At 43.9% G+C, this 12,415-nt stretch overlaps 1 protein-coding gene across 3 annotated transcripts in view; it reads left to right on the forward strand.

Annotated features, from left to right (window-relative positions):
- The window catches only part of TTC12 (tetratricopeptide repeat domain 12), a 57,883-nt gene that overhangs the window by 9,472 nt on the left and 35,996 nt on the right, over positions 1 to 12,415 (forward strand). For 2 of the 3 annotated variants that reach the window (XM_055423035.2, XM_055423036.2), the window contains exons 3-6: positions 5,130 to 5,293; positions 5,821 to 5,842; positions 6,470 to 6,547; positions 7,720 to 7,841. In XM_055423035.2, the coding sequence (XP_055279010.2) occupies positions 5,130 to 5,293; positions 5,821 to 5,842; positions 6,470 to 6,547; positions 7,720 to 7,841 (386 nt within the window). Of the gene's footprint in view, positions 1 to 5,129; positions 5,386 to 5,820; positions 5,843 to 6,469; positions 6,548 to 7,719; positions 7,842 to 12,415 lie in introns of those variants that run through there. The other variant, XM_055423037.2, reaches the window with a different exon arrangement.

Here is a 12,415-nt window from a genome sequence, read left to right on the forward strand (position 1 = left end):
TATAATCATAAGGGATTTGATTGAGGTCATATCTGAATGGTCTAGTGGTTTTCCCTACTTTCTTCAATTTAAGTCTGAACTTCCCAATAAGGAGTTCATGATCTGAGCCACAGTCAGCTCCTGGTCTTGTTTTCGCTAACTGTATACAGCTTCTCCATCTTTGGTTGCAAAGAATATAATCAATCAGATTTCGGTGTTGACCATCTGGTGATGTCCATGTGTAGAGTCTTCTCTTGTGTTGTTGGAAGAGGGTGTTTGCTATGACCAGTGCATTCTCTTGACAAAACTCTATTAGCCTTTGCCCTGCTTCATTCCGTGCTCCAAGGCCAAATTTGCCAGTTACTCCAGGTGTTTCTTGACTTCCTACTTTTGCATTCCAGTCCCCTAGAATGAAAAGAACATCTTTTTTGGGTGTTAGTTCTAAAAGGTCTTGTAGGTCTTCATAGAACCGATTAACTTTGGCTTCTTCAGCAGTACTGGTTGGGGCATAGGCCTGGATTACTGTAATATTGAATGGTTTGCCTTGGAAACGAACAGAAATCATCCTGTCATTTTTAAGATTGCATCCAAGTACTGCATTTCGGACTCTTTTGTTGACCATGATGGCTACTCCATTTCTTCTAAGGGATTCTTGCCCACAGTAGTAGATATAATGGTCATCCGAGTTAAATTCACCCATTCCAGTCCATTTTAATTCACTGATTCCTAGAATGTCGACGTTCACTCTTGCCATCTCCTGTTTGACCACTTCCAATTTGCCTTGATTCATGGACCTAACATTCCAGGTTCCTATGCAATATTGCTCTTTACAGCACCGGACCTTGTTTCTATCATTGGTCACATCCACAACTGGGTATTGGTTTTGCTTTTGCTCCATCCCTTTATTCCTTCTATAGTTATTTCTCCACTGAGCTCCAGTAGCATACTGGGCACCTACCGACCTGGGGAATTCCTCATTCAGTATCCTATCATTTTGCCCTTTGTTACTGTTCATGGGGTTCTCAAGGCAAGTATACTGAAGTGGTTTGCCATTCCCTTCTCCAGGGGACCACATTCGGCTGTGGTCCATGTGATTAGATCAGCTAGTTTCCTGTGATTATGATTTCAGTTTGTCTGCCCTCTGGTGCCCCCTAGCAATACCTACCGTCTTATTTGGGTTTCTCTTACCTTGGTCGTGGAAAATCTCTTCACAGCCGCTCCAGCAAAGTGCAGCCGCTGTACCTTACCTTGGACGAGGGGTATCTCCTCAAGGCCACCCCTCCTGACCTCGAACGCGGAGTAGCTCCTCTCGGCCCTCCTGCGCCCGCGCAGCCTCCGCCTGTTGGACGTGGGGTAGCTCCTCTCGGCCGCCAGCCCTGGCCTCAGGCGTGGGGTAGCTCCTCACGGCCGCACCTCTTTGCGTGGTTCGTTGCGCCCGGGCCGGCGTCTCTCGCGTCGCGTCTGCGCCGCCGGGGCCGGCGTCTCTCGCGTCGCGTCTGCGCCGCCGGGGCCGGCGTCTCTCGCGTCGCGTCTGCGCCGCCGGGGCCGGCGTCTCTCGCGTCGCGTCTGCGCCGCCGGGGCCGGCGTCTCTCGCGTCGCGTCTGCGCCGCCGGGGCCGGCGTCTCTCGCGTCGCGTCTGCGCCGCCGGGGCCGGCGTCTCTCGCGTCGCGTCTGCGCCGCCGGGGCCGGCGTCTCTCGCGTCGCGTCTGCGCCGCCGGGGCCGGCGTCTCTCGCGTCGCGTCTGCGCCGCCGGGGCCGGCGTCTCTCGCGTCGCGTCTGCGCCGCCGGGGCCGGCGTCTCTCGCGTCGCGTCTGCGCCGCCGGGGCCGGCGTCTCTCGCGTCGCGTCTGCGCCGCCGGGGCCGGCGTCTCTCGCGTCGCGTCTGCGCCGCCGGGGCCGGCGTCTCTCGCGTCGCGTCTGCGCCGCCGGGGCCGGCGTCTCTCGCGTCGCGTCTGCGCCGCCGGGGCCGGCGTCTCTCGCGTCGCGTCTGCGCCGCCGGGGCCGGCGTCTCTTGTTAGACTTCAAAGCCCATTTATGATAAAAATTCATGTTGACCGAGACCAGAAGGAAACCTGAAAGAATACTAACTGAAACCCTCATGTGCTTGCGTGCTGTCACTTCAGTTGTGTCCGACTCTCTGCAACCCTATGGATCATAGCCCACCAGGCTCCTCTGTCCATGATGTTCTCCAGGTGGGAATACTGGAGTTGATTGCCATACCCTCCTCCGGGGGTCCTCCCAGCCCAGGGATCAAACCCACATCTCCTCCACTGGCAGGCAGGTTCTTTACCTCTAGTGCTACCCGGAAAGCCTGCAAACCCTCATGCAGACCTTCATACTTGTAGTGAAATAAGGATTCTCTTAAAAGTCCAGAACAAGACTCAGATACTATCATTGCTTTTATTTAGCACTTTACTGGTTGTTGTAGAAATAAGTCAAGGAAAATGGATAAAAAGTAGAGAAGTCTGAAAGGATGAAACTCTTATTCTCTTCGGACAATGCGAGAGTCTACAGAGAAAAATTCAAGAATATGTGTAAATAAATTATTAAAGAAGGAAATTGAGCAAGGTTTTTAGATATAAGATTAATGTATAAAATTCAGTTGCATTCTTATATACTTGCTATATACACACAACACTTCATCAACAATACCAAAACAAAGCCATCAAAATATACGCAGTATTTTTTTATGGAGAAAATTATAAAGAAAATTATAAATATATATCTTTCAAATATATATAAAGAAATAAATTTCTTATGGAGAAAATTATAAAATTTAATTGAAATTAATTTTTTCTATGTGGATGTAAACAAATGATGAATAGATAAATAAGTAAATAAATATGTAAGGTAAATCTCCATATAGACTCATGGATATTTAATACAATACTATCATGTTTGTTTTCTTGCTCAAATTGTTTCATTTTTGACCACTGGGCTCTCTTTTGATTAAATTTTATAATTTTCTCCATAAAGGTCTTACATACATTTTGATGGATTTATTTTGGTATTGTAAATAAAATATTACCCCCTCTAGGAGGTAGGGGGCTTCTGTGGTGGCTCAGCTGGTAAAGAATGTGCCTACAGTGCAGGACACCCGGATTTGATCCCTGGGTTGGGAGGATCCCCTGGAGAAGGGAATGGCTACCCTCTCCAGTATTCTTGCCTGGAGAATCCCATGGGCAGAGGAGCCTGGTGGGCTATAGTCCATAGGGTCGCAGAGTCGGACATGACTGAGCGACTAACCCTGCTACTACTAGTGCCACCTGTGATAGATCAAAATCCCCAGAATGTTTCCTTTAGAATTCAACAAGCTGATTCCAGAGTTCACATGAAAGAGTAAAGGGCCACGAATAATGCAGAAGATTTTGCAGAAAAATGAGAAGGTGGGATCCCCCACTAGATGCTCAAGTTTTGTTATAAAGCTGTAGTAATTATGCATGGCAGTTTTGGTGCTGAAAAAGACAGGTCATCCAGTAGAACAGAATGAAGAGCCCTAGAGCAGGTTTTGGAGAAGGCAATGGCAAGCCACTCCAATACTACTGCCTAGAAAATCCCATGGGCGGAGGAGCCTGGTAGGCTGCAGTCCGTGGGGTCGCTAAGGGTCGGACATGACTGAGCGACTTCACTTTCACTTTTCACTTTCACACATTGGAGAAGGAAATGGCAACCCACTCCAGTGTTCTTGCCTGGAGAATCCCAGGGACGGGGGAGCCTGGTGGGCTTCCATCTATGGGGTCACACAGAGTCGGACACTACTGAAGTGACTTAGCAGCAGCAGCAGCAGAGCAAGTTTACACATGTGACATGAAACATGAGTGACACAGTGTATCGGTGAGAAAGTAGGGACTCTTCAACAAATGGTGCTCCTGCCCTACACAAAGTCAGCTCCAGGGGACTTCCCTGGGGGTCCAGTGGTTAAAGACTCCATGCTTCCACTGCAGGGTTTGATCCCTGGTTGGGGAACTGAGAGCCCTGCATATCCGCACAGCCAAAAAAAACCCAACACGTCCGCTACAGGTGGATTAAATACCTTAATGAGAAAAACAAAATGTTAAAACTTTTAGAAGACACACAAGAGTATATTTGTAAACTTAATATACACAAAGTCATAAGGGGAAACATTGGTACATTTAACACATAGAAAATCTCTTCGATGGAAGGTTCCATAAAAACAAATTAAAAACACACCATACCCAAGCAGAAAATGTTCACAAATATACATAACAGTCCAGAGTATATAAACCAATCATAATAAGAAAAAGACAAACAACCCAATAGAAAATAGGAGCAGGCAATTCACAGAAAAGGAAATCCAGATGGCCTGTAAACCAATAAAAAGATGCTGGATCCCAGTCACATTCAAGAAAAGGCAAATGACAACATTAAGGAGATAAACGCACTTTAGTGAAAACAACATAGAATATAACAACAAGTGTTAATAAGGTCGTGGAGGCATAGGAACTCTTGTACACAGCTTGTAGGAATAAAAATTGATACAGCCATAGCCTAAAGAATATGTCAAATACATGCAGGGGGAAATATATACATATATTCAATTCAGCATTTATTTGCTATAGAAAAAAAGTTAAAAACACCTGGAGGTCCATCAATAAGAGAATGAATCACCTATGTAAAATAAGTAAAGTGAATCAACTGAAACTATTTGTGTCAAGAACAAATCTCTAAAGCGTACTAAGAGAAAAAAGCTAAGTTGCAAAAGAATGCAAATTTTATTAAAAAAAACACATTTATTTCAGATGTTTAAATACATGTGTTTATACAAACTCTGTAGTAGGTGAATAAGTTTTGGGAGTCTAATAAACAGCATAGTGATTATAGTTAACAATACTGTACACTTTAAAGTTGCTGAAAGGGGATCTTAAATGTTCTCACCACTCACAGAAAAAAATTGAAATATGAATACGTTAACTCATCTTGATGTGGGAATCATTTCTCTCTGAATACCTGTATCAGATGACCATGTGGTACACCTTATACTTACACATTGTCATAGGTCAATTGTATCTCAAAAAAGCTGGAAAGAATGAAAGTCCTTCCCCATGAAATTTGCTGCACCATCGTTGACATTGAATAGGGTCTTTCTTTTTGAAGACCTTACTTGAATGATTCACCTGATTTCTCCTCTAGCCGGTTTAATTCAGGAGATGAATTCTGATGATCCAGTCGTACGAGAGAAAGCGGTCCTTGAGACAGAAAAGAGACTACAGTTTGCAGAGGGGGACCAAGAGGAGGACGAGTGCAGGACCACCGTGAACAAGACCACGATCAGTCCCCCTTCAGCTCCCGCGAAGGTGCCCTTTCCTTATTGTGGAGTTATCTATGTAGACACAGCAAGGAAGTCTGCATGAAACAGAGGACGGACTGGTGTAATCTCAACTGCCTGGTGAGGCTGAAATAGACTTGTTCTTTAGAATCACAAGATTTTTCACAAGGAAGCATTAACTCTGATATATTTTTCTTGGTCTTTCTGAATCATCCTTAAACAATCATTTTAGTTAGTTTTAATGAAAATTTGGCCTCTCCACCCACTGAGATTAGGACCATTTTTAAGCTGTTATGAACTCATAGTTCCAATTCATACAGCCACAGCTGGGGTCCCTGGTTTCTGCAGACTAACCCCATAACAACTGTGCCCATAATCAGATCTCCTGATTTAAACCAAGCCCCCTGAATTTGGAGCCTTCTAGTATTATGGTTAAAGGAAAGGACTCTACTCCCCCCTTGAAATTTATGTGCCTTCTTGGTTTGTATATGTATAAATAAGAGAGTAGTTTTTGAAATTTGTTTCTTTGTTTTTATGATAACCTGTGCCCTGCAGGATACAGATGAAATAAACACAGGTAAGGACAGCATCTCTCTTCCCAATGTGTATTATTCATTTAAAGTCAGTGTTTATTGATTGTGGCTTCTAGACCCTTAAATTGTAGCCTCTGGGCTTACAAACAACCATAAACAAAAACCTACTGATCACCCAGTTCTGTTACTAGTGGTCAGAGAGGATGGCGCTCAGAGGATTTTTCCTGTATTCTCCTGGCCAATCTTTTGTACACGGAATTCAGTTATTCTGTTTCATCCAATTTACTCTTAGCTACTCAGAAGGATCCAGAGAGCTTCTCAGTTGCTCAGCTCAGCAGCTCATTATGCTAAGTGGAACCAAAAAAGTCCGTCTTCAAAGAAAGACTCTTTTAAAAGGCATAATTCAAATTTGAAGCACAGACATAGTCATCATGTATAATAATACATCACACAGATTCCCATTTAATGTCAAATTAAGAAAATGTCATTTCAGTTGTCTCCAAAATCTGTGTGTGTGTGTGTGTGTGCGCGCGCCTGTGCCTACATGTGTATTATGTATGAAACGTGTGGCTCTAAAACTCTAAAGTGGCTTTTTTCTGAATTTGAGCTAAAGAACTGATTATCGTATTTGGATTTTTCCTTTTTAATATTTGAAATCACTCTGTTGTCAGAAGCCTTCTTGGCATCGCTGGAGAAGGATGCTAAAGAACGTGCCAGAAGAAGAAGGGAAAACAAAGTCTTGGCAGATGGTAATTGTCAGTCTTTTCACTTTTTAATGGCAGCGATGATTTGTGCTGGAAAAAGCAGGGGAGTTTATGCTGCTGTTTGAGGACATCAAGATTCCCAGTGGGTGGGTTCAGAATGTGCCTGAGGCAGTGGGACCTGGGCAGGCAGAAACCTGTCTGTTTCCTGTTTCTCCTGCAACAGGCAGAGAGGCAGACACAGCCCTGAGATGGCCTCCACAGACAGACCTGTCTCTAAAGCATATCGTTGAATGTAGCAGCACTAAAGGATGCTTGGAAAGTAGGGAGGGGTGGGAGTGAGGTACCACTCTCTAGCCTGAGGCATAGGTGAAGATGTGAAAAAGAAAAATGAAACAAGCAAACAAAGCTGGGAGAAAGTGAAAGTCACTCAGTTGTGTCCGTATCTTTGTGACCCGCATCTAGTCCGTATCTTTGGACTATATAGTCCATGGAATTCTCCAGGCCAAAATACTGAAGTCGGTAGCCTTTCCCTTCTCCGGGAGATCTTCCCAACCCGGGGATCGAACCCAGGTCTCCCACATTGCAGGAGGATTCTTTACCAGCTGAGCCACAAGGGAAGCCCAAAAATACCGAAGTGTGTAGCCTATCATTTCTCCAGGGGATCTTCCCAACCCAGGGATCAAACCCAGCTCTCCTGCATTGCAGGTAGATTCTTTACCAACCGAGCTATGAGTGAAGCCCCAAGCTGGGAGAGAGGAGAGAGGAAATGAAAAGAAAGAGCTGGGGTTGTGTGTGTGTGGTTGTGAGATGGGGGGGATACATATGACAGAAGAATACTTTCAGCATTTACTTTATACCACATAGTACTGTGTGCGCTGCAGATCCGAATGATTCCATATTTGCTAGAAAATTAGTCGTTTGAATCTCTTTATTAGACACCGAATGTGTAGATTTGCTCTTTGTGGCAAGCTTGGGATATTCTGAGCCTTGAGGCAGAAACATTTACTTTTTCTGAGAAGCTGCATAGAAGATTTGGGGTGGATTTATATAAAAGAAATCGACCCAGAATGATCTGCGGAGAGAAGGAAGTGACAGGCCCCCTTTGGATGGGTGGACGTTCTGACCTTCAAAGTAGAGTTGGAAAATCAGGGCAGTGAAGCTTGAAAGAATTTTCCATGTGTGGGGAGAGCTCACGTGTATGAATTCTATTCTCACAGCCCTAAAGGAAAAGGGGAATGAAGCATTTGTCAGAGGTGATTATGAAACCGCCATCCTGTGCTACAGTGAGGGTTTGGAGAAGCTGAAGGACATGAAAGTGCTGTACACCAACCGAGCTCAGGTCAGTGAGGCAAGGTTGTGTCCACGGGATTTCCCCAGGGAACAGTAGCCATCAACCTTGTGAAAGCAGAGAACGGTGAGACTGGGTGGTACCAGTGGTGTGGTGGTAATTGCATAGCAGCCAGCTCTGGTTGGGGTGGGGGTGGAGGCTGATTTGCATGGAGCATTTGCCAATTTCCATGGTGTAAGTACTCTCACTATGGTCCAGTTTCAAACTACCAACTTGGACTCATTAAAGGAGAACTTGGGAATAGCTACACATAATCAGCTCTCTCCATAGTAAAAGTCACCCATCTCATCACTGATGGTCCCAGTCTCTTTACCTTGTGTATAGCTGAGAAAGCCAGTGGAATGAGATAGCCTGTGAGACCTTGGAATTCTGCCACCACTGACTTAGTTCATCCTCTTTTTTGATGCCAGTTTAAGGCTCGTAAGGGTTCAGTTCAGTTCAGTTCAGTCGCTCAGTCGTGTCCAACTCTCTGCGACCCCATGAATCACAGCACGCCAGGCCTCCCTGTCCATCACCAACTCCCGGAGTTCACTCAAACTCATGTCTTTCTTGTTAATTTCTTACTCATTGTATGAATCCCTCCTTGATTAAGATTCTGTGATTGGGTATACTAGAGCTGATGGTCCTGAGCCAATTTCTCAGAAATGTTGAGTTTGTAAAACCCCTGATACTTCCATTTAATATCACAGATGAGCTCAGATTTCTGGAACACCAGATAAAAATCATTACCTTGATGTTTATCATCTACTCCTTAATGAAGGGACAAGATGAATAGTTTTCAGCTGAAACAAAAATGTCACCTGTGACCTTATCTTTGAAAAGTGCTTGAGTTTGTGGTTGGGAGAGCTGTCTCCTGCTCAGGCCTGAAAAATTGGCAGATTCATGGACGTGATTATCTGATGATCAGAGTATGTCAGCAGGACCTGGGTGAGATGAACTTGATGCCATGTCATTGACAAGGAGAGGATCCTTGTCAGCTCCGATTTTGTAACTCAGGATTAAGAATATCCTGCTGTGGTATGTTGAGGAAGAGTACAAGCAACAGGACGTCAGCAGTCCAAAAAGTCTGGACAGTGACAGTGATTTAATGATAGATAAAATCCGAGCACAACATAAACTCATTAGTTCACCAGTTTGGATAAATCAGTCTCAAGGTGAGGTGTCATTTACCTACCCCCATTTGTGGAGAGAAAATTGTTGTAAAGAAGAGAATCGGTAAATAAAATGGCCAGAGGTTGATTTTGGCCATGTCCATTTTATTGCCCTCACAAGACTGTACACATTTTGTGGGTAAAAACTGCCATATACTTTTCCCCCTAACGCTGTGCTTATAACTGATGTTCAATAAATCCTTATTAAGTTATATAACACTTGGTGGAGGCACAGCAAGTCCGTTTGAGGGAATGAGGTTTCTGTTGACACATCAAAAGAAACAGCTAAATGCAAACAATTAATATGATAGTTATAGTTCTTTTTTATTTAGCACAAATTTGGTCTCCAAACCATTTACCTATTGATGTTTATTCAGTCTTGTTACTCTGAAGTTACTTGAAAGCTGTAAAATTGAATTGCCTTTAGAATGTTATATAATGCAGACTTACATCTAATTCAGATGGTCTATACCCTGAACTCCGGGAGTTGGTGATGGACAGGGAGGCCTGGCGTGCTGTGGTTCATGGGGTCATCTAAATTAGTTACATTTTTACTGTACTCAAGTTTAAACAGTACTTTGATTAGTTCTGGAGAACCACATTAAGAATGACTGTGTATAAAAATAGGTAAATGCAATGAAAAGCTTTGGGGAGGCAATTCCTTCCTCTTTTCCCAAAGAGAAAGCTTATTTAGAGACAGATAAATGCAAAATGTGCTGCCTGGTGTTAGGAACCATTTGAACCATTGACTATTTTTAAAATGCCTCCCTGTTTGCATGCGGTGTTAGAAAACACTTAATAAGGACCCTGTGAATTGAGTGTTGCTGCTTGCTAGGGAGAAAACCTACCCTTTCATTGCTTGTTTTCCTCCCGGAGCTAATGTTATGATCAATAGATTGCTGGTGTAATTTAGATAAATCAGGAGTTTAATTGCCATTTGGAAAAGTCATTCTTTTCAAAATGTGGAAAAACAAAAGCAAACAGGAAATTTAGAGGGTGTTGAGTCCAAGCTTTAAAAAAGAAAAAGAAGGAAAAGTGAAAGACTGTGTAGAGAAATTGTTGAAGCCCATACAGTGTCTACATCCTGAATGACAATGCCGTGAAGTCATGACTAAATTTGTCTAGAAGGATGCTAGTTTTTTTTTTAATTTATTTACTTTAATTGGAGGCTAATTACTTTACAATATTGTATTGGTTTTGCCATACATTGACATGAATCCGCCCTGGGTGTACATGTGTTCCCCATCTCGAAGCCCCCTCCCACCTCCCTCCCCATACCATCCCTCTGGGTCATCCCAGTGCACCAACCCAGAGCATCCTGTATCATGCATCGAACCTGGACTGGCGATTCGTTTCACATATGATAATATACATGTTCTTCCTCTGACTTCCAAATAAAACCCCAAACTCAGAGGAAAGGATGGTGCTTTATATAGAACAGAGAGCTCAAAGAGTCATCATCTTCAATTAGTACTGAACCCCTGTTAATGAAAGCACTGCCTAGCAGCTTCCTTTCTATTGGTACAAAGAGCTGCCCAGCAGAAATTCCATTAACCTTCTGTTGCCTGCTCCCCCCTCACTTTGGCTGACTGCTTAGATTTCTCGTGAATTATAACACTAACTCATAATTGGCTTGGCCATGTAGATATCTCATCCAATTTATTGTTCAGAATGTCACAGTGCCCTGGTATGGTTTTGATCATGGGCAAACCTCCATGGAGTATTGGATCTATTGTTGGTGACTAATGGGACCCTGGTGCCTGGTTTTCCTTTCTTCCAACTGGGTGATCACTGCTGCTTCTTAGGGAACTTTCCAAAATAAGAGCACTTAAAGTCTACTTTGTGCAACTTGACAAGAGTTTGTTAAGCATATTTCATATCCAGTAATTAATACAGAGGGCTTAACAGCCTTGGTGCAGACTTCCATTTGCTTATATGCCACAGTTCTTGGAAACTGTAAATGATCTAAATTCTTAAGGTAGTTCAGTTTGAGTGAATCACAGAATTCTGAGTTAATGCCTGATTTTCAAGATTTCCCCCAATTGTAGGGGATCCCAGAAGAGAACTGCAAGGCATTTGAAACCAAGGGCTCCTGGGGATGGTCTGACTCTAATATGTCAGTTCATTTCCTGTATGAGCTCATTTCCTGTATAAGCTCTTCCTTCTTGCTGCACTCAGGAGGAAAGAAGCAAAACTTTTTCTGGATCATATTTTGGTAACAACTTTATTGAGGTGCAGTTGCTATAACCAATAATTCCCCTATTGAAAGGGTACGATTCAGTGGTTTCTATTCACAGGGTTGTGCAACCATCACCACAACCAATTTTAAAAAACATTTTCATCATCCCCCAAAGAACCCCATACCCTTTAAGCTCCTCAATCCTTTTGTCCTCCCCACACCAGCCCCAGGTCACCACTAATCTACTTTCTGTCTCTGTACACCGCTATGCACCTTACTGCTCTGGGCTTTTCATGTAAGTGACGTCATATAGTATTTATCCTTATGTGTCTGGCTTCTTCCATTCAACAGTGTTTTCAAGGTGCATCCATGCTGTAGTATGCATCAGTACTCCGTACCTGTTTATTGCCAAATAATATTTTATTGTGTGAATCTACTACATTTTATTTACCCATTCATAAGTTGATGGACATTTGAGTTATTTCTGCTCTCTAGCTATTATAAGTAACGCTGCTCTGAACATTGGTATGCAACTTTTTCAATGAACATATACGTATAGTCCCCTTGGCTATATACCCAGGAGTGAAATTTCTGTATCAAGTTGGTGATGGACAGGGAGGCCTGGCGTGCTGTGATTCATGGGGTCACAAAGAGTCGGACACGACTGAGTGACTGAACTGAACTGAACTGATGGCACCTCTGTGTTTTACCTTTTGAGGAAATGTTAGACTGTCTTCCAAAATCACTGGAGTTCCCACCAGCAGTGTATGAGTGCTCTGATTTCCTACATTCTCACCAACACTTGTTATTATCTGTCTTTTTGATCCCCTTTCTCATTGGGTTTCCTTCTGGGACATTCACAGCAGGGTAGGCTCCAGGAACTGGCCTTTCCTTTGGAGGGGTGTTTAGTGTGCTGGGTATTTTCTGTTTGCCCCTCCAGATCCTTCTGTGCCCTGGGGCACTGACCTCTGTGAACTGGCCTCTTGGCTCCCCAGCTTTCTAACTTCCATTTGGCCAGTGAGATCAGAAGGAAGGAGGAAAGTGAACTGGGGCTTTCTCTTCCAGTTTCCGCTCTACTAAAGGCCTCAGCTCCTCTTAAGCAGCGTTCTTCACAAAGCAGCCCTCTTCAGTTTTGTCTGTTACTCCTCCTTCTGCCCCTTCAGGTCTGGCAGTGGTGCTGGCTGTCCACTGCTAGTCTCCGTCTGCCCTGCACTCACCCTGTAAATAGTCCCTTT

Source organism: Moschus berezovskii, chromosome 14 (assembly GCF_049115385.1).
Source record: "Moschus berezovskii isolate FMDL1 chromosome 14, NW_MosBer_1.0, whole genome shotgun sequence".
Lineage (NCBI taxonomy): Eukaryota > Metazoa > Chordata > Mammalia > Artiodactyla > Moschidae > Moschus > Moschus berezovskii.